Below are 18,559 nucleotides of genomic sequence, written 5' to 3'. Positions count from 1 at the left end.
CAGTCTGTGGTTCACCGTACTAATTTTTTTTTTTTTTTTTTTTGGAGAAATCGATTACGATTTACGTTAGTCGTTACAAGACATTGATATATCATGAAGATGTGACAAAACTGATAACCGCCTAAGTTAAATCAATAATGAAAAAGGCATAAACCCCAATAACATGAAAGAGGCCTAAAGTCCAACAAACTTATTACATTATTTATATCTTTAATAACCAAAATTCAGTAACAAATGATTCCACTTCCGATACGTGCAATTTAATTTATTCTTTTTTCCATCTCTTCCTTTCAGTCTGTTACAACCAAACCAATTTCATAGTATAATATATTCGATGATTATTTGATCAAAAATGAATATATTTGATGGCAGAATCAAATTCAAAATGAATAAAATTGATGGTATAAAAGTCTAACCATCTAGTCTAAATGCTTCAAAGACTAGCAGATGAATTGAAAGTAACTGAGGAGAAAAAGGTTGACATATAATTCTCTAGAATGCTTTTAAAAGAGGGCCCTAAGGTTGACATATAATTCTCGTGAATGCTTTTAAAAGAGGGCCCTATCAATTTTCACAAATTCATACATATATTGATAATATTGTGTACGATTTGAACATAATTGTGCACAAGATTAGACAAGTCTCTCATTTCTCTCGCACTTTCGCCTCTCCACTCATCTCCCTTGGGAGAGTTAGAGGGAACCCTTCTATTGTCTCCAGCTCCTTCAATGGGGCAAAGGAAAAGACTCCAAGAGGGTTTCAACGACACCTTTTGTTGGTAAACAACGTGTTGCTGCCAGCGGAGAGAAAAGAGCGAGATGAGCGAAGAGGAGAGAGAGGAGACCACAAAAACATAAAGAGCAATCTGGCTTCCACTCTGGTCAGACTTACCAGTCCAAACTGAATCCGCCTTCGTTTAGAATGCCTTTTTATGGATGGACAAGTTAAATGTGGACTTGACTATCCAGACATTGGGAAAAACAATGAAGGTGCAAACTCAATTTTATTACACTTGAACAGTTTATATTAGAATGTGGCTTGAAACAATTTCCAGCAATTTACAAGACAGAGATTCGCGTTCTGAATTTGGGTCCATAATTAATCATTTTCGTATCAACATGATTAGAGTTTAAGCTAACCTGGATAAGGGTATCTTATTCAATATCTTTCACAGCATCCTGCCATAAAAACATAATCATTTTAGATATAGGGGTCAAAGTGGGAAAAAAAAAACTCCGAAAACTTATCATCAACATCATTTAGGCCTCCTTTCAAATATTGGAGTTTCTCTCTCCAAATGAAGCTTTAGTAGTAAAAGCATGGAATTATAGAAGAAAAGAAAAGGCACTACCAGCACCACCCATAAATCCGTTAAGATTATGCCATTTTTGTCCTCTCGATGGCAAATTTTTGACGCTCATAGTTAAAAAGTATAACTAACGAGATTCTAATGGAGAGAGGTATTGTTACCTTTGCAAGTTGTGTTACATAAGCAGCAGCCAAGGCAGTAGCCAAGAGTCCTAACCCAAGCGTCACTAATTGGCCATTTCCTCCGGGTAACCCAACTTCAGATTCTTCTTGCTGAAAAATCAATACAACCGAAACTTAAGGTCCATACCCAAGAAACAGAGATAGCAATGGATTTTTAATATGCAGAAACCTGATGTAACAAAAGCTAAAGAATAACAAGATGTCTGGTGCTGGCTTAACAATGCTCATTTAGTAAAGCAGAATAACTGAGATTGGTAGAAAACAATGGTTTATGTACAACTTTATTGTCAAAAATACATCATTTCTTTCCAAAAATATATTTTCCAAGATATATAATTGTTACCCCATACTACAGAAATGCTTTACTCATGTCTTGTCGGCATGGGTATCACTGAGAATTATGAAGATATTCGTATAACAGGGTAAGTTCTCCATAGTTTAGTATTTAAAAGATTTTGTTAAATAAACTATAATTCTATGTCAATGTAACCCAGCTTTAGTGGTAGGGCTTGTCCGACTCTCGCCATGGCAATTTACCAAATATATATAATGAGTTCGTGTTTCAGAAGATCCATAAGCTTAATGTTAATGAGGTAAGAACGAGGCCAACTTACAATAATTGCTCGCCCAAAGGCACCTGCACTAACATATGCCCATGTTCCTGGAAGCATGCCCAACCAACTATACCCAACAAATTATGTTAAATTTGTTATTAGATCTAAAACAAAAATATTAGTACATTATGTATCAGTGTCGAAGTAGTGATACTTCCTCGAGAGTCGAGACCTTCATATTGTAAAACTTGTACCCATCAAAATAGTCGATATGTGGGCCAAACCGCCAAAACAACATTTATTATTAAACAACCATTTTCTCTAAAAGCTTGAACTTGTAAGATAGTTATTTAGCGTAAAACATAGTAGACATGTGTGCGGTTTCACTATTCTAAGATTTCACAGAGTTCTCTACATATTTGGTTTGAAGTTTCTTGAAGATTGAAATGCTGCGTTTCAAGAAGGAAGACTATTTTATCATGGGAGACTATTGTATGTATAACCAGGTTTAGCACCATTGCAGACGAATAACATCTTAAGGAGAGAGTATTCAATACGGTCATAAAACTATTTCTTATTATTTTACTTATTCGTTTGTATAGTTCGTCAAACAAAATTACCGTCAAATTGTGCATTCGGAAAGGAAGGTCTCCAATAGATATGGGTTGGATTCACTATCCCTAGTGCTCATAAGTCCTACCCATTGATAACTATAGATCAACTCCCTTCTGGAGGCATCTATAACTAATCATGGATGTCGTATATCATGCAAATAGTTTGAATAACATCATAATCACATAAAGTGAAATAGTGAATTAATCTTCCTCTTGTTTACGAAGAAAAGATTGTCAGCAGCTTAAACTTACTATCCTAGTATTTCCATTTTCAGCGACAAATTCGATGAGAAAGGAACAAACCTGCCCAAGACATATGGTACAAATTTCACGGAAGTCAACCCATATAGATAGTTCCCAAGAGAGAATGGAAGCAAAGGGCTCAGGCGGAGAAGTGTCACCACTTTGAATCCATTCTCTCCAATTGCTTTGTCAATGGCTAGAAATTTCTTGTTTCCTTCAACTAGTTTAAGAATTCGTTCACGAGCAAAATATCTGGCAATGAGAAAAGCAATGGTTGCTGCCACCTGCAAAAGGGCAAAACACCACTTAGTACCAAGATTCATTTTCACACACACACACACACATATATAGAGAGAGAGAGAGACCAGGAAGTAAGGAACCATCTTACCGTTCCACTGATAGAAACAAGGATAGTGCCAGTAAAACTGCCAAAAAGAAGACCAGCTGACATTGTTAATGGGATGGCTGGAATTGCAAGGACCTGGGAGAGGAAAATGAAACATAACTACAAAGAGAAAGAAAGTGCAGATGATAAATTCTAAGACATCTCACATTAAAACTTCTGCTAATTGTTATAGGCTCTACAATCATGAAACTTTTCTTTGGCGAATAGATAAATAAAGTTAAATATTCGGTCAAAAAGAAAATTAGTATAAAAATGGTCCAATGATATAAACTCTCAAACTAATATAATGTTTGAAACATCTAGATTATGATTTCAGAAAACATAAAAGGTGAGATATTGGGAACTTAAGCAAAAAACCAAATGTGAAAAATGAGAGAGTATCAAGTTTGTACCTCTAGTCCGGCATAAACAGCTACAAACAAGGCGTATCCTGCCGTGCCATAACCTGTTCAAGGAATTGTATTCTATGAGATACAAAACTAACTATAGAAACCAACGTGCGAAACAAAATGCAGGAATTGGTCATACTTAAATGAAGGATTGGCCTATCTACGTGAACCCCAAAGAATATAACAAAATACCAAGATGAATCTTGACCATCTAGCAAAACCAGTATGGACTAGAATGGATCTATTGCAGTAAAAACTGTAGAAAATGAAGTAGACATTAGCCAAGACATTTGGATTATATGCAAAAACATATATGTTTAATAAACTAAGCAATACCCTGATGCTAACCTAGACCTCTCAACTGTTGCCACTTATGTGCTGACTTCCCTACTCGCGGAAGTCATGAAACAGAAGCTGTTCAACTACAAATCTGTATTAGTAAGACCACCTACTACATGTAAAAACAAACCCTTTTCGAGCAACAACAAACGACCCACAATTCCAAGTTCAAAGCAAAATTCAAAGGAAAAGCAACCGAAATCAAACCAATTTTATGATATGACCCCAAATCGCTTACTACCTCAGCTGGCATAATATCCTTACATGGTCATCACCTTCATGAACCTTTTACTACAAATGTTACCAACTTTAGGTTTGAAGATTGTACTTCTCTTGGTATCGAACGGCTTACCCTCATAAATGAAGTTCACAGCATAAATTTCCAATTTATTACTTAGGTTTTGAATATTGAGTGTTGGGCGTGAAATTTTGTGATCATCAAATTGGGACCAAACAAGCCACCAATTCAAAGAAATTCCCCAAATCAGAGTTACCCACTTGGTAAATTATGCATAAAAGCTTAAAAACCCAACCCTAGAGAGCTAAAAAAAATACTGAATCATAAAGTTGAATATTAATTGGTTTAAGCAAAATTACCTTCAATAAAACCTGAAAACTGAGTTAAGAAGGTATTAATTTGATCTTTGTAGACATACCCAACAGTAGCAAATCCTCCAACAACACCAACAAGTAAAAGACCAGCCAAGATTGTACCTTTAACAGCATTTCCATTATCAAAAGAAGAATCAGAAACTGATTTTTGTTTTTCACTTGTTGAATTGTCATTATCTTTATCATCATCATCTCCATCTTTTTTAGGACTTCCAAATCTTCTTAAGCTTTGTGGGATATTAGAAGTTTTGGGTAGGGTTTGTTTTTTGGATTCTCTGAGAGAAGATATACATGGTTTGAAGAAATGAAAACGTTTTGGTTTTGATCTAAAAGGGGAGGAGGAAGAGAATAGAGAAGTGGGTTTAAGAGGGACAAAAAATGGACCTTGTTGAAGTTGAAGAGAAGGTGGAAGAAGAAGAGAATTCAAGGTGTGCATTTTAAGGAGTGGCAGTAGGTGTATGATAAGAGGTGTTGAAGGAAGAAGACTACTGCCATGTGAGAATTGGAAGATTTGGAGGTCCAAATTTTTCGAGAGAGGAGGAAATCTAGCTTCTGTGTTTTTTGGGTGATCATTTTTTGGAAGATCCTCGTACGCCCACGTGTTCTAATTTTAACCAATAGGTTTATGCCACGTCAGAGTATTAGAGGCCCTGGAGATAGGAAAACACAAACAATACATGCACAAAATCCCCAACTAGATAGATACACATAGTTAATTTTTTTTTTTTTTTTTGTTCAAGTTCTACACATAGTTAACTTAATACTTCTCTGTTAAGGTGGCATTAAGATGATTGAATGGGTAAATTCTACAAAGCCCTATATTTTAGTGGTGAAGCATACTTTTTGCCAAGGACGCCCACGCTAGTGACGGACCTTAAGGTGTGCCGTATCAAGTGCTCTGCATGTTTGGAGCTGGACACGTCACACACGCTCTACGCCAGTGCTAGATGTGGCAGTAGCGTGTCTTTGCTCCTTTATTGAAACTTTGATATGATGAAGATATGTTTGGTATTTATAGAAGAAGAAAAGTGAAAGAAACACAGTTGTCTCAACTTTGAGTCTATGCGGGTATAAACAAAATACCCATATTTTAGTCGAGAGGAGAGAGAGAGATTTGATAGAGAGCTGAGAGACAGCGAGAGACATATCAAAGAGAGAGATAGATCCGAAGGATGAGAGACATATCAAAGAGAGAGATAGATCCGAAGGATAGAGAGAGATAGATGGTCGGTGGAGAGGAGAAATAAATGTCTAAATAAAATTGTATATTAAAGGTCATTAGCAAGCGGTGAGGGCTTGGGGAAAACATAAAATTTTAGGAAAAAATTTCACTCAAAAATTTGTACTCCGGACAATTTTCTTATTTCTGTGAAGGGGTAGCCATTGCATGAGGATAATTAAGAACCCAATAGAGTAATTAAGAGAGAATTAAAAGAAAGGTTTTAAGGGAATGTGGGAAATACGGAGACATTTATGTCAATCTATACTATTATTTAGGAGTTAATACTCATTTATTAGCAGAGAAATGCTAATACACATATATTATGAAGAAGAAAATGTAAGTGTGAGAAACTATTCCAAGAAAAATACCATTATTTATGTCATAACAACCATTTATGTAACACTGCGACCATTACCCATTTCAACTTTAGATTCAAATTAACAAATAGCTTAAGAAGATAATTGTATCTAAACAAAGCAGAAACAACCATGGCCTACCAGCTTTACATTCCTTAGATGAAATCATGAAACAAGCTAAACTACTCAAAAATAAGGTTTTACCCATTTCCTGAATCACCCGTGTCCTGAGTATGATGCTCTAAGCCGCTGGAAGAAAGCATCGAAGAATGGGCACTTGGCTTCATGAACAAGTTCAAATTTGGTTGCTTTATGGAAGATGTGAATTTTTTAAGTTGATTGTTTAAATTTGCTTGCAATGCTTGAGGTGAGAATTCTTCTGGTCTTTCGAGAATATTCACAGCAGATGAGGTTGCAAGATTAATCTAAAATCCAATAAGAGAGAAAAATATTAAAAACTAAAGAGAAAGATATAATATTTGCAGTTCCAAAATAACTACCAAATCTTGTAACTATAGGAAAACGTACTCAGAATCGAGTGATAACCCATTTTTCTTATTGGATTAACCTATCAACTTGTTATCGTAAACTTCCATAATTCTTGCTTAGGAAAAGTATTGACATAGGTCACCTTATTTTCGTATGAAAATAAACCTACTAATTGTGGTTCTACAACAACACCAGATAAAGAAGATTTTGAAGTTCAAACTTTAGCAATGTTCATGTGATTGTTCCAGATCATAGTGACCATACACAACTGGTAAGCTCTATAATATTGACACGACTCCAAGAAATTTTGAGCACCACCTTCAAAGTTCCAGTGCTTTTTTTTTACTGGATATCAGGATAACCAAAGATTGTAGAGCTTACTTCATTTGTTTAACAAGTGAAAACAATGAAAGAAGTATTTTTCGGGTTAGAATATCTCCTAATGTAGAAACTCAGATTCACAAACCAACAAACACATATAACGGCAGACATGAAAGTAGAAAGCAACTTATGAAATTTTTATAAGTTATGGAAGACATCGAAAGCTGACACTTCAACACTCTAGATTAACAAGTTATGTCTCAGAGTGGAAGTAGTGAATAAAGGCAGAGAGAGAGAGAGAGAGAGAGAGAGAGATGAAAGAGATGTTCTTTGATCAAGATGACAATACAGTCAAAATAGTCGGAAAGGATTGATTGATTAAGATGATCAAGTTAGGTCGACCCGGCATAATACTCCCAAAACAAACGGGCCGAATTGCGGAACATCAAATCCTAACGTACCATGCGGCACTATGCACTCCCTCTTAGTACACGTCACGCCATACGCTTCTCCAAGAATATGGCCGTGACAAAGGAAGCTTAGGGTAAAAGGGTCTTAAATTTGTGACCTAATAATTCAATATGGAGCAATTTGATTGGGCTATTTGGTAGTTGAAAACGTGCAATTAAACTAAAATGATGACCTAGAGATTATAAACAGTAGTTCTTTGACAGGAATGAATTTCAAAGAATATCAAGAATAATAATGTGAAGAGATTGATGTTTCATACCGATTGAGAAGCCATATTAATTAGAGACTTTGCGAGAGGCAAAATGCAAAACCTGAAAAATAATTTAGGGCATAAGAAGAAAGAAAAAAGTGAGAATAGAGAGAATGGAGAAAGGAAGATATCCTCACATTCCTCTTCCACCAGCTAGGGCTTCTTCTGAAGGTTCTTTCCATTCATCGTACCTGTGTAATGTGTTTCAGACGTTTAAAATGAAAATTTTAAGACCGAGAGAATAGAAGCTACTCACACCCAACCGTAACGGCGGTCGAACAAGAGGCGTTCATGAGTCCTTCTGGTGGCGGCACTGGCGGTCGTGGCAACGGCAGCTGTGGAGGCACTGGTGGTGGTGCAAGCGTCAGCTGTGGCGGCACTGGTGGTGGTGGACTCCATATCCATATCCACCGGAGAGCGGAGAGAGAGTGAGAGACCCGCTCATGTGTTAAGTCTTCTAAAACTTGGATGTGCCTATTTTCCTTTTCGCCCCCAACTTTGTGACCAATTTTTCTTTTAGCCCCCAATTGTTTGTAAATTCAAAATGACCTTTTTAACGGTCTAACATCTCGCAAGTCTAATATTTTTTTCCCAATATTACCCTTCCTATCTCTCCACTTAACCATTTGTCCAAGACTTTAGACTTGTTATCTTCTTTCATCTCCATTTTCAATAGGGTCCATGGCTTTTAGGCCCAAAATAAAATTCAAAAAGGGATTAAGGTCCAATCTTCTCAGAAAATAGGATTTTAGTCTTTTTCTCTTTTGCAAGAAAAATTGTTGATACATAATGTATTATGTATGACACATATAAAAAATGAAATAAAGTATGAAACTTTAATAATAAATAACACGTTTTTTATGAAACAAAACAAGAATTAATAAACAGAAATAACACTGTAACTTTGACATCTAGACACACACTATACTAAATGTGTTTTGCTGTAGAAATATACGTAATTGATATTAAATAACGTGTATGTTGCGAACCAGATAGTAAGTTTGAAATCAATCAAAGAAATCTGAGGAAAAAAAATAGATTAGGGATTGATTTTCAAAAGTGAGTTTTTTCTTATATAAAAGGTTATAAATGGGTATTATGATTAAATAGAAATGATAGAGATTTGTTTTTTCTGTAGAGATGGGTCAATTTGGACTAAATATCCATTATAATTATTATTTTGACTTAAAATCCTATATTAGTATTAGGGTAGACTAAATGTGTGTTTAAGTGTAGATTTTTGGACTAGGAACTCAAAAATTATTTTCAAGGGACCTCCATTAATGAAGGACTATTTTTTGTAACATTTTTGTGTAAAAATGATTTTTTTTTCTATGAGAACTGTAGAAATGAATTAACCATCCAAAAAGATAATAAGTTTGGTTGATTTTGTGTATTAAATCTAGTACACCTGGTTATAACTCTTAAGTTTCTTATGAATCTCAAACACGATAAAATAGAACACATCAAAAACTAAAATGAACAAAATGGCAAGCAAACAAAACAGTTGACAAATCTAACAGAGATCTTCCCTGTAGCAGAACTTCAATCTTCAACATCTCATGTATATATGGTGAGCCAAATATTGAACAACATTAACCAGCCAACTCAAAGATTGACCAAGGACACTAACCAGTGCCCACACTCACACGATCAACCTCGGTAAAACCATCAGGATGGTGATTTTAATAGAGTTCCACCACCTAAGCCCAACTATATCGAAAAAGCTTGTTGGGGGTTCGACATAAGTCTTTCGACACCTTGAACCTGCACTAGCAAAGGAAAAATAGAGGTGGATCCGAGTCATCTATGCCCATAAGCCCTGCTTGAGTCTTAAAACAAAGTAGGGGGGCTGCAAAAGTCAGCGCGACACCTTGAGATCTGCTCTGCTTCGAGAAAAACTGAGAGGTGAACCTAAATCAACTCTGCCATTGACCCTTGCTTTGTTAAGAGAGACAAAGCTCAAGATTCGCTTTCCATACACAAATGTTATTGTCAGAAGAACTAACAGTGTCAGAAGATATGCACTCGATTAAATATTTATATCATAACGCCCATAACATGTGGCTCTTACTAAGCCGGTGTTTTGATACCGCATAATCTCATTCGATGCTTCACCACCGCTAGCCATACATATACAAGGTTATCAAATTTGCCCTAAAGTGGCACAATTCTCTCACACTCTATTTTTTGCAGGTTTTCAATTCATCTCTAATCATTGTTAGTACAAGAAGGAGATTCAAGAGAGTTACATGATCAATTTTCTAGGAGATATCTGAAAACTTACTTTCCGAAATCTTCATTTTTGCTCTAGAGGAAGAGGTTGTCACTTCAACGTCCCCAAACATTCATAAAATTTAATTTCAACAATTTTAAGTATTTCGTTTAACGAATTCAATCACAGTATATTCGATCACTCGAATCTGAGATCACCATGTCTGGGAAAGGAGATTTAGCAGCAAAAAGTGTTTCGATAAGAAAGAAAAGAAACATGATGCAGATGCTTTATCAATTATGAAAACAACTCTTCTCAGAGTGCAGGAAAAGTTAGATCAGATGAAGAAACATAAAGAAAATCGTTTGAACCAATCGAATTTGGAATCGGTGGACTTGAGTCGAGTCTATCGATTTGAAGTCGAAAAAAAGGGTGCCTATTTTGAAAGGTACTTTTTACCGTTACTCGAATACATGGGAGACAATGATGAGAAGGCACCCAGTAACAATATCAGGAGGCGCCATTAAAACTTTGAAAAAGAAATCGGTCCGGTTTTTCGGATTAAACCTAATTTAAACTTTATTTAACCAAATATTAACAATCAAAATATTATGAGGCTAATAATGTGCATAAGAGGTCGAATGAATACAATCCAACAATGGCGACAATTTAACTAATTTTCTTTCACTCAATAGTGTATCGAAACAAGAATGATAAAAAAATAATTCCATTATAAAATATAGAGTACCACTTAGTTACCTATTAATTGTATGGATAATATATACTAGCATTTTATCCGGTCCGATTTGAGGCCCACAGGCTTGTCAGAAAAATGACCGAGCCAGACCTAAAGACTAGTTCAATAGAAAGAGATCAACTATTATAGATATCGTTTCCTTGGTCTGGTTTTTTTGTGGTCTGGTCTGGTTCGGTTTTCACCGGCCTTCTTTCGGCCTTCGCCCTCTTTAGGGAGAATCCAATGTAGTCCCAGACTCCCAACCCTAAATATGCCCATTGGGCTGTCCCAACGGTCATATCTGGGGTGAATCCCCTAATTCATTTCATTTTATTTTTTTTTTAAATTGATTTTTTTCTTGTTTTAAATATTTGTTTCTAAATACTTTTATCTAACTGTTTTTGTTTATCATTTTTAAATTCTTTCTCAACTGAGTAAGATCAAATTTAAATTTTGTATTCAGAATTAATGTTTTATAGTTCAAAATTGAAATCAAAATCCCACCCACGTGCACTTTAACATGCACAAAATTCGAATTTGGGAGCCTTGTTCGGAGCCTGACGTTGGAGTTGAGAAAATATCTGGGGCTCTCGAAATTGGGAGCCCGAGCCCCCACGTTGGACTTGCCCTTACTTTCACCCTAATTTTCTTAGCTCGAAAAATCTTCAGGTCTTCCCGCCATTATCAACCAGTTTAGGGCTTAGAAAACTCTATCTTCTTAACCGTCTACTATCGACAATTTATCCTCTCATTGTTTTCAGGATATCTTTATCATCCCTAACAAATCAACAAGAAGTTAGAGGGATTTTGCTGTAAGGTTGGTGAAAATCATTGCTGGATTTAGTTTACTTTCACTTTATATGATTGATATAGTTGCTAGGTATTATTCCTCTTATCGTCCTGTTGTCATCGTTATGAATTTTTTTTCATAGAATTCAGTTTTCTGTTTGCTTGTTCGTGTGTGCACACAATGTGTTTGTGAAGTTGTTCAAGTGAAAGAGAGTTACTAGATTTGGGTAATTTAACAAATTACACAACTCGTTGAAGCTTAGGCATTTTAGGGTTATTAAAAAACCTTTTTTTACTTTATATTTTATATGCCAAATTCTATTATGCAGATTTAATTTCATGGGTTCAGATATTGTGGATTTGGAAGAACGGTTATCATCCCTTCTACTTCAAATTCAAGCAGAGTCAGGAATTCTTGATAGGATTGTTTATAAGGGAAAGAACCAGCATCGGAGATGTTCGTACTTTCAATATCTCATGAAGGTTATCATTTATTAAGTTATTTACTATATACTTAATTTATTTCGATAATTCTTGTTATGTTTACCTAGTTGTGTTGGAACTCTTTCGATTTTTCAGGTGAGAAGGGATGTAAAACTTCTAGTATCTGCTCGCTTAAAGGAGATTTTGAGTTTTCTTTTTCAAGTTATTGATAGCAAAACACCTAATAAAAAAGTGTATCTTCTGGAAAGGTAATTGAACTTATCTTCATCTTTCTGTTTATTCTCAAATATGGTATCTCCTTTGCCCTAATGGAAAACTGAAGAAAAGGCATGGGTCACATGGTATGAATGTCAACTTATTTCTAACAAAATGGCCATAATATTCCTTTTCGTATGCAACCAACACAAAATTCCAGTTACAGTTTTCTTTCAAACCCGTTAAAAATGATTTCGACTGAAATTTGGAGAAAAAAAAAGCAAGAGAATTCAAAATTGGATCGTTGTTGTAAGTGTTTGTCCTCCGAAATGATAAAATTTAACAGTACATGCATACGTCTGTTTATCTTCATTTTGACTTATATATCTTCTCTTGTTCCCAAATTAAATCTTGTTTTTATCTATTTGTATTTGCATAACGTATTTATTCACTTCTTATTGCCTTTCAGCTTAAAGAGGAGAAAATGTAACGGTGAGAAGCATAATTTTCAGGAACGACTTTTGGGAGTTGCACGCCTTCTATCACAGGTGGACTCTTGTTATTTCCTTGTGCATTTCGGGATCTTGGTTACTTGGCCTAATCATCTATGGAGTTACGGCTAAATGATACTGCTTTTAATTTAGAATAGATATTTATGTGAGTTTGTTCATCTCAACATCGTCTCTTAACTATCTGCAGATGGTTGAACCCATGGTGAAGGCAGCTACGTATCCTTTGTTTTCTGATTGAAATGTCTATAATGCTTGATGTATAGTTAATGGCATCTTTAAAAACTTGTTTCGCTCAAAGCTTCTTTATATGCATCTGAAATTCAGAATGTGCTCATATAGAACAGATTGAGGCCCAGCCAAGCCGTGGGCAACTGCTTCTTATGTGCCCAGTGGATTTTGCTGCAGTAATCATGAGATAATACTTACCCTGTAACCCAAGCTCCATGCAGTGTTAAGTTGAGAGCAATCTCAGCTACTTGACATAGTTTACTACGACCTCAACTCAATGATTTTTTAAGAATTCGAAAAAACAAAATCTCTCTCTTATGGGTCACATAGCTTTCATGAATGATGTGGTTGGCCTCCCGTTCCCTTATTCGTCTGGACCACCCTAGAGACGGTCCGGTACGGAACTCTTGATATGATAATACAAGAGTTGGTGAAGCACTAAAGGCCTGGTGAAGCTCCACCTTTCTCTCCAATTCCCCCTCCCCCACGATTTTTATTTTGAAACTTTGGATTAATATTAAAATTGGTGATTTGTACAAAATGAGGTGGATCAAGAAACAAAAACTGAGTACAAGGGTGTTCAATACTACTTGATTATATGTTACATCATAATATTCTCCCAGTTAGAAACAAAATCTAGGTACGTTTTGTCCTTTGCCCATATTATGTTTCTGCTCCAGTGAAACAATGGTGCCAGGATGTCCTCCACTTCAAGCAGGTTCGGGTTAGAATCCTTAAAAAAATTGTCGTTTCCGTCCTTCAAGATCATCCTTATGATTGCTGATGGGATTATAGTCCAGAGACCCTTTCTTGCTTTTCTGCCGTTGTGTAATAGCATGAGATATCTTTCTAGGCTTACACCATTGAATCTTTGTCTTAGGTATAAAGAAGTCCCAATCTTCCAAAAGCCTCTTGCCTCCTCACAATGAAGGAAAAGATGTTATGCTGATTCCTCTTCCTTCTTACACCTAAATACCTAATGCACCTATTTGGCATAGACATCCCTCGCCCTTTAAGCATATCCACTCTTGGAATTTTGTTTAAATTAGCTGCCCAGACTAAGAAGCTGACTCTGGTTGGGATGGTTGAGTTCCAAATGTATTTCTGGACTGTCTCGTGTTGTGGTTGATCCGAGCTCTTCATCCTATTGTAGCACTGCTTGACAGAGAAAGTTTCTCTTTATCATCATCTTTCAATACTCTACTATCTTCTTCTTCCGTCTAGGCTTAAAACTCTCTGTTGTATCCAATAGGTGTGTTAGAATTGGATGTTCCCAGTCGTTTAAGTTTCTCTTTAAAATGATTTCTCCCAGAGTCATTGCCAAAGTTGAACATCTTGGATACCTTTGCCTCCTTGATAGAGAGGAAGGATACCGCCGGGAATCCATTCCTTAGAGAAGTATTATGGCACCAGATATCTTGCCAGAAGCTGATTACATTACCATTTCCTTGTTTCCATCTAGAGATAGACTCAAAGATTGGGTATCTAACCTGAATCCCTTTCCAAGCACTGAAGCCATAGCGATTTCTAGATGTACTTTGAAACCATCCTCCTTTCTCCCCCACGATCTATAAGCATGAATTCAACCCTTTTCTCATCAGCCCAAGATCAATAACGGTTCGACCTGAGGGAAGTGCGGTCAGACTCAGAATCCCCACTATCTTGGTCTTGACCTTCGCTTCGAGGGACAAGCACCACATCTTATTTAATTGATTCACTGGATCTTCCATCTACGAAAATGGAAAAGATGTCTGTTAAGTTCGGCCTCGATTCTTTTGCATAGACCGGGGGCCGGCCGCAGCAGAGCAGCGGGGCATAGCGATGCCCTCGACTGGCGCCATTGCGGGCTTAGCAGCAGACAGGCGGTGCCCTCGCCTGGCAAATCTATATCAATTTCCTTTTTCACTCACTAGGTGTATGATGTTTCGGTTGATGAAATACTAATTATTCGAAAATGTCTGATAATTACTCAGTAAATTTGAAACAATACGAGTATCCCTATACGACATTGGGAAGTAACAGATATAGTGAGCGGAAAAGGTTAATAGAAAGGTGAATTGTCATAAACATACAAGTTACAACTACATAAGGTTGAGTTTTTCTTTGTTTACCTTGACAGGTGTTGGTGGGTTTCTATGCTGACTGTATTATTAACCTTCAAAGAATAATATCTCAATAATCTTAACTTCTTTTCAATCATAGTTTCAATCTTTCAGTTAGCTAAGAATCTTGACATGGACTGTAGTCTATATTGCATATTCAGTTTGTTGATGTTCTTGAGTCCTTGACTATTCTATAGTGAGATATCTACCTTGCTGGCTCGATCATTTTTCATGGGATTTTCTCTTACAATCTTAGCGTTGCTTGCGCGTCTTCGAGTTTTGGTCCAGCAAGTAAGTGTAGTTCTACAGTTCTTTTTCTACGCCTCTACGGCCACGATGACTCTTCTAATTCACATTTTTTTCAGTGATAAAAGGACATTTTGCTCATTTACACAACATCAAAATTGTCTTAATATATAAAGGATTTAGTGGTCAAGTTGTACGCTTGTGGCAGTAGCCGAACTCTAGATCGACATGGCAAATATAAGCTCCATCTTGGCCCATTCATGTCTGATATATGTCCATTTCATAAATGTGTTTTGGCCCTTGCCAAGTTCAAAATTTCAACAACTACAAATAGAATCGAAGAAGAGGGTTGCATTTATTTCAATAAGAAAACCAACACTAACAACTCAAGAACTTGACAGCCACTGATTCACTTGCAACGAGGACTTCTGGAGGGAGATGTGGGTGATGATCCCAGTAGCAATATGTTGGTCCATTTGGCTGGCTAGGAACTTAGGCATTTTCAATGATTCTCCTAGGAGTCTAGTGGTCGAAGTGGAGGACGTCCTTGGTCTTCTCTTCCATTGGAGTAGAAACATGAGTTGGGCGAAGTGTCTGTCATACTTAGACTTTATCTCTAATTGGGAGGCTATCATGAAGTAACATCTTCACGTGTGATACAACCAATTCTTTTGTACATTCTTTTCCCCATAATATTAATTCAAACTTTTCAAAAAAACAAGGACTTCTGAAAAAGATCCATTCTTCGATCTACTCACTGGTGGTAACCTAAAAGATAGTCTCTTCTAATTTAATGGATTTCTCGGCCTACGGTTATTAGGGTGTCTGACCACGATCCAGCTTCAGTTATCTTCCTCATGAGACTTATCTAAAGCATTACACAATATTTCAATATCTTTTACATATATCTAGCTGGCTTGGTCAACATGGTTACTCTAAAAGATACTTGCATCTTCTTTGTATTTATTTTCTTACTTAGATTTGACTTTTACTTCGATATTTAACAGATACTCCTTGACGTTGTTTCGGTATTCAACATGGTTTCATCAATCTCTCAAAAGGAGCACTCTGTAAAACTCAGCCGAGGAGGAATTGAGGTCCAAACTCTATGTCTTAAAAGTGAACCTTCTCCTCGATTAGTCTTCATTGTTTGAATTTGAACCATGTTTTGATATTTATTTTGAACTGGTGCAGGTCTTTAGGGAATACTATCCCTCAAAGGAGGAGTTTATAACCTTGGAGTGTGTCTGGGAGAAAGATAAGTTTATATTACTCGAGAAGTCCAAGCCTGTGGATAGGGATTGTGGAGTTGAGGAACTTCCTCTGAGACCATCAAAGATAGAATATCGAAGTATTGAAGCATTCCTTGGAGGTGAGGATTAATTGGTTTTGCAGCAAACCTTTCTGATACATGTACCCGTATGTTGTTTAAATAAACATTGAATTCTATATGTATGTCAGTACACGCTTCATCGAAGAGGAAGAATCACATCACCATGTCATTGCTATACCCATGGTCGTCGTGTTCTTCCAGTGGTTCCCCTCTTTTGTAGTTTGTAGAGGTTTGTTCGTCCATTACCTGACTGATAGTTAAACCTCTTATTTGCTGTTATGGGAGACCAAGATGACAATAACCATGAAATATAATATCACCCTTTTTCGTCTTTATATTCTTCTTTTAGTTTTGGTTTATATTTTTTTATCCAATTATTGTGGAAGCATCTCCTACATTCGGCAGCTGAAACAAACTATTAGTTGCATGTCCCAGATTCTTAGTTTTCTCCTATCAGTTAAATTTGGCCATACTTGCAGGTCGATATTCATTCTTACTGTGGTTGATATCTTGTTACCTTACATATATATGGCATTTCAGTATACTTGGGTATGATATATTCGTTCCATAAAATTTGACAAGTTATGGTTAATTGTTGTTTGTGTAGTTGACGAGTTCGATTCTAAGAAGATGGAAGTGGATGACTCCATCGAAGAACGACCAAACACTATCAAGGGATACAAAAGTGATGATGCATCTGCTGATAAACCCATCGAAATCAGTAAGAGTACAGAGAATGAAGAGGGTAGAGCTGATGTAGACATTGAACATTCATCACCTGATAAGAATTCTGGAACAGGTGGTAGCAATATCACTAGACCAAGCCCCTTGCCAAGTTCAAAATCTCAACAACTACAAATAGAATCAAAGAAGAGGGTTGCATTTATTTCAATAAGAAAACCAACACTAACACCAACACCAACAGATAACAGCAAATTATTCAATAACTTGACAGCTACTGATTCACTTGCGACAAGAACTTCCGAGAAAGATCCATTCTTCGATCTACTCACTGGTGGTAACCTAAAGGATAGTCTCTTCTAATTTAATGGATTTCTCGGCCTGTTGTTGTTTGGGTGTCTGAGGGTGATCCAGTTTCAGTTATTTTCCTTACCAATTATTATCAAGTGTTGGCTCCTCAAAAACAATATGCCAGTTCAGGTTTAAACCACAAAACCATTTTGGCTTTCCATAGCTTCTTTTTCCTGAGAAGTCAGAGAAGGTTATAATCATGTATTTCTTTCATGAATCCCGGAATGTCTTTCTCGCCTACAAGTAGTCTGCAACAACATTTTTGAAGTATTTTGGCACATTAACTTCTGTGACTGAGGTTTATTAACGTTAACAGATGACCCATGAAGATCAGGGTTTCCCAATTTCTTCGATTTATTTGGGAACTATTTTTGCCTTCTACTTCTAAAGATGTAACAACCTTGGTACAGGCTCAAGAACCAATGTGGGGATGTCAAGTGCTGAGATTAGGAAATGCAATAAAACAATACAAAAGTGATTATGCCTTCGGACTTGGAATGACGAATAAGGTAAAGAAGGAAATAATATAAAACCTTCAATATCGAATACCATTTGGTTACATTTTTTTTTACGCCGCTTCCAGTTCACTGTATACACCAGAACCAGTTCCTATGTTTCTGAACTTCTATTTATCAGAACTAGGAGGATGTAATGCTATTGCAAAACACGACTTCTTGTTTTTTAATATGCTTGATTTTGCCTTTTTTTAACATGCTTGATTTTGCCTTTCTTGACAATGTTATTCTCACACTTTGTCTCTCTAAAGAGTTCTTTTGTTTGGTTGAAAGGTCTCTAGAGTTAGAAACTAGAAAAGAAGATAAAGAAATAAGTCTAGTGTTTATAAGACTTTATAAAACAAGATTTATTGAATTTGGGTATAAATAAAGAAATAAGTCGAGTTTTAAGCGAGTAGTTTAGTTAGGTTTAGGTCAATAATTTAATGTCATATTAAATTATTTTTGTTTAGATA

The 18,559-nt window shown here is 36.2% G+C and overlaps 3 protein-coding genes across 11 annotated transcripts; 1 reads left to right on the top strand and 2 right to left on the bottom strand.

The window, feature by feature from the left end:
• Positions 1 to 102: 102 nt before the first annotated feature.
• LOC147551804 (uncharacterized) lies at positions 103 to 5,712 on the bottom strand. 6 transcript variants are annotated; one of them, XM_086670270.1, is made up of 8 exons: positions 4,634 to 5,712; positions 3,701 to 3,753; positions 3,291 to 3,383; positions 2,963 to 3,186; positions 2,106 to 2,172; positions 1,471 to 1,581; positions 1,140 to 1,178; positions 103 to 295 (listed from the first exon to the last, which is right to left on the bottom strand). In XM_086670270.1, exons 1-7 carry the CDS (start codon positions 5,082 to 5,084, stop codon positions 1,155 to 1,157), a joined length of 1,023 nt encoding a protein of 340 aa, XP_086526396.1. In that variant the 5' UTR covers positions 5,085 to 5,712; the 3' UTR covers positions 103 to 295; positions 1,140 to 1,154. The 6 variants fall into 6 exon arrangements, 3 of the variants coding, with proteins under 3 accessions (XP_086526396.1, XP_086526395.1, XP_086526394.1); XM_086670269.1 differs by lacking the exon at positions 103 to 295 and adding an exon at positions 569 to 793; XR_015237998.1 differs by lacking the exon at positions 2,106 to 2,172 and having other exon boundaries at positions 176 to 295; positions 4,634 to 5,213.
• Positions 5,713 to 6,223: 511 nt separating this feature from the next.
• LOC147551803 (uncharacterized) lies at positions 6,224 to 8,229 on the bottom strand. Of its 3 annotated transcripts, none has more exons than XR_015237995.1 (5): positions 8,014 to 8,202; positions 7,895 to 7,948; positions 7,767 to 7,818; positions 6,377 to 6,651; positions 6,224 to 6,272 (listed from the first exon to the last, which is right to left on the bottom strand). XR_015237995.1 is itself a non-coding variant. In XM_086670266.1 (5 exons), exons 1-4 carry the CDS (start codon positions 8,160 to 8,162, stop codon positions 6,427 to 6,429), a joined length of 480 nt encoding a protein of 159 aa, XP_086526392.1. In that variant the 5' UTR covers positions 8,163 to 8,229; the 3' UTR covers positions 6,224 to 6,363; positions 6,405 to 6,426. The 3 variants fall into 3 exon arrangements, 2 of the variants coding, with proteins under 2 accessions (XP_086526392.1, XP_086526391.1); XM_086670266.1 differs by having other exon boundaries at positions 6,224 to 6,363; positions 6,405 to 6,651; positions 8,014 to 8,229; XM_086670265.1 differs by having other exon boundaries at positions 6,224 to 6,651; positions 8,014 to 8,229.
• A 2,811-nt stretch (positions 8,230 to 11,040) lies between these two features.
• On the top strand, positions 11,041 to 18,299 carry LOC147551802 (uncharacterized). 2 transcript variants are annotated; one of them, XM_086670263.1, is made up of 9 exons: positions 11,041 to 11,525; positions 11,827 to 11,980; positions 12,077 to 12,189; positions 12,606 to 12,684; positions 12,836 to 12,864; positions 15,176 to 15,269; positions 16,232 to 16,321; positions 16,419 to 16,596; positions 17,165 to 18,299. In XM_086670263.1, exons 2-9 carry the CDS (start codon positions 11,837 to 11,839, stop codon positions 17,599 to 17,601), a joined length of 1,164 nt encoding a protein of 387 aa, XP_086526389.1. In that variant the 5' UTR covers positions 11,041 to 11,525; positions 11,827 to 11,836; the 3' UTR covers positions 17,602 to 18,299. The 2 variants fall into 2 exon arrangements, with proteins under 2 accessions (XP_086526389.1, XP_086526390.1); XM_086670264.1 differs by having other exon boundaries at positions 11,523 to 11,724.
• Positions 18,300 to 18,559: the final 260 nt, after the last annotated feature.

This window comes from Eschscholzia californica, unplaced genomic scaffold (assembly GCF_041429995.1).
Source record: "Eschscholzia californica isolate CP2 unplaced genomic scaffold, dmEscCali1.0.p SCAF_3, whole genome shotgun sequence".
In the NCBI taxonomy this organism is placed as follows: Eukaryota; Viridiplantae; Streptophyta; class Magnoliopsida; order Ranunculales; family Papaveraceae; genus Eschscholzia; species Eschscholzia californica.
This window is presented reverse-complemented; position numbering and strand designations above follow the sequence as displayed.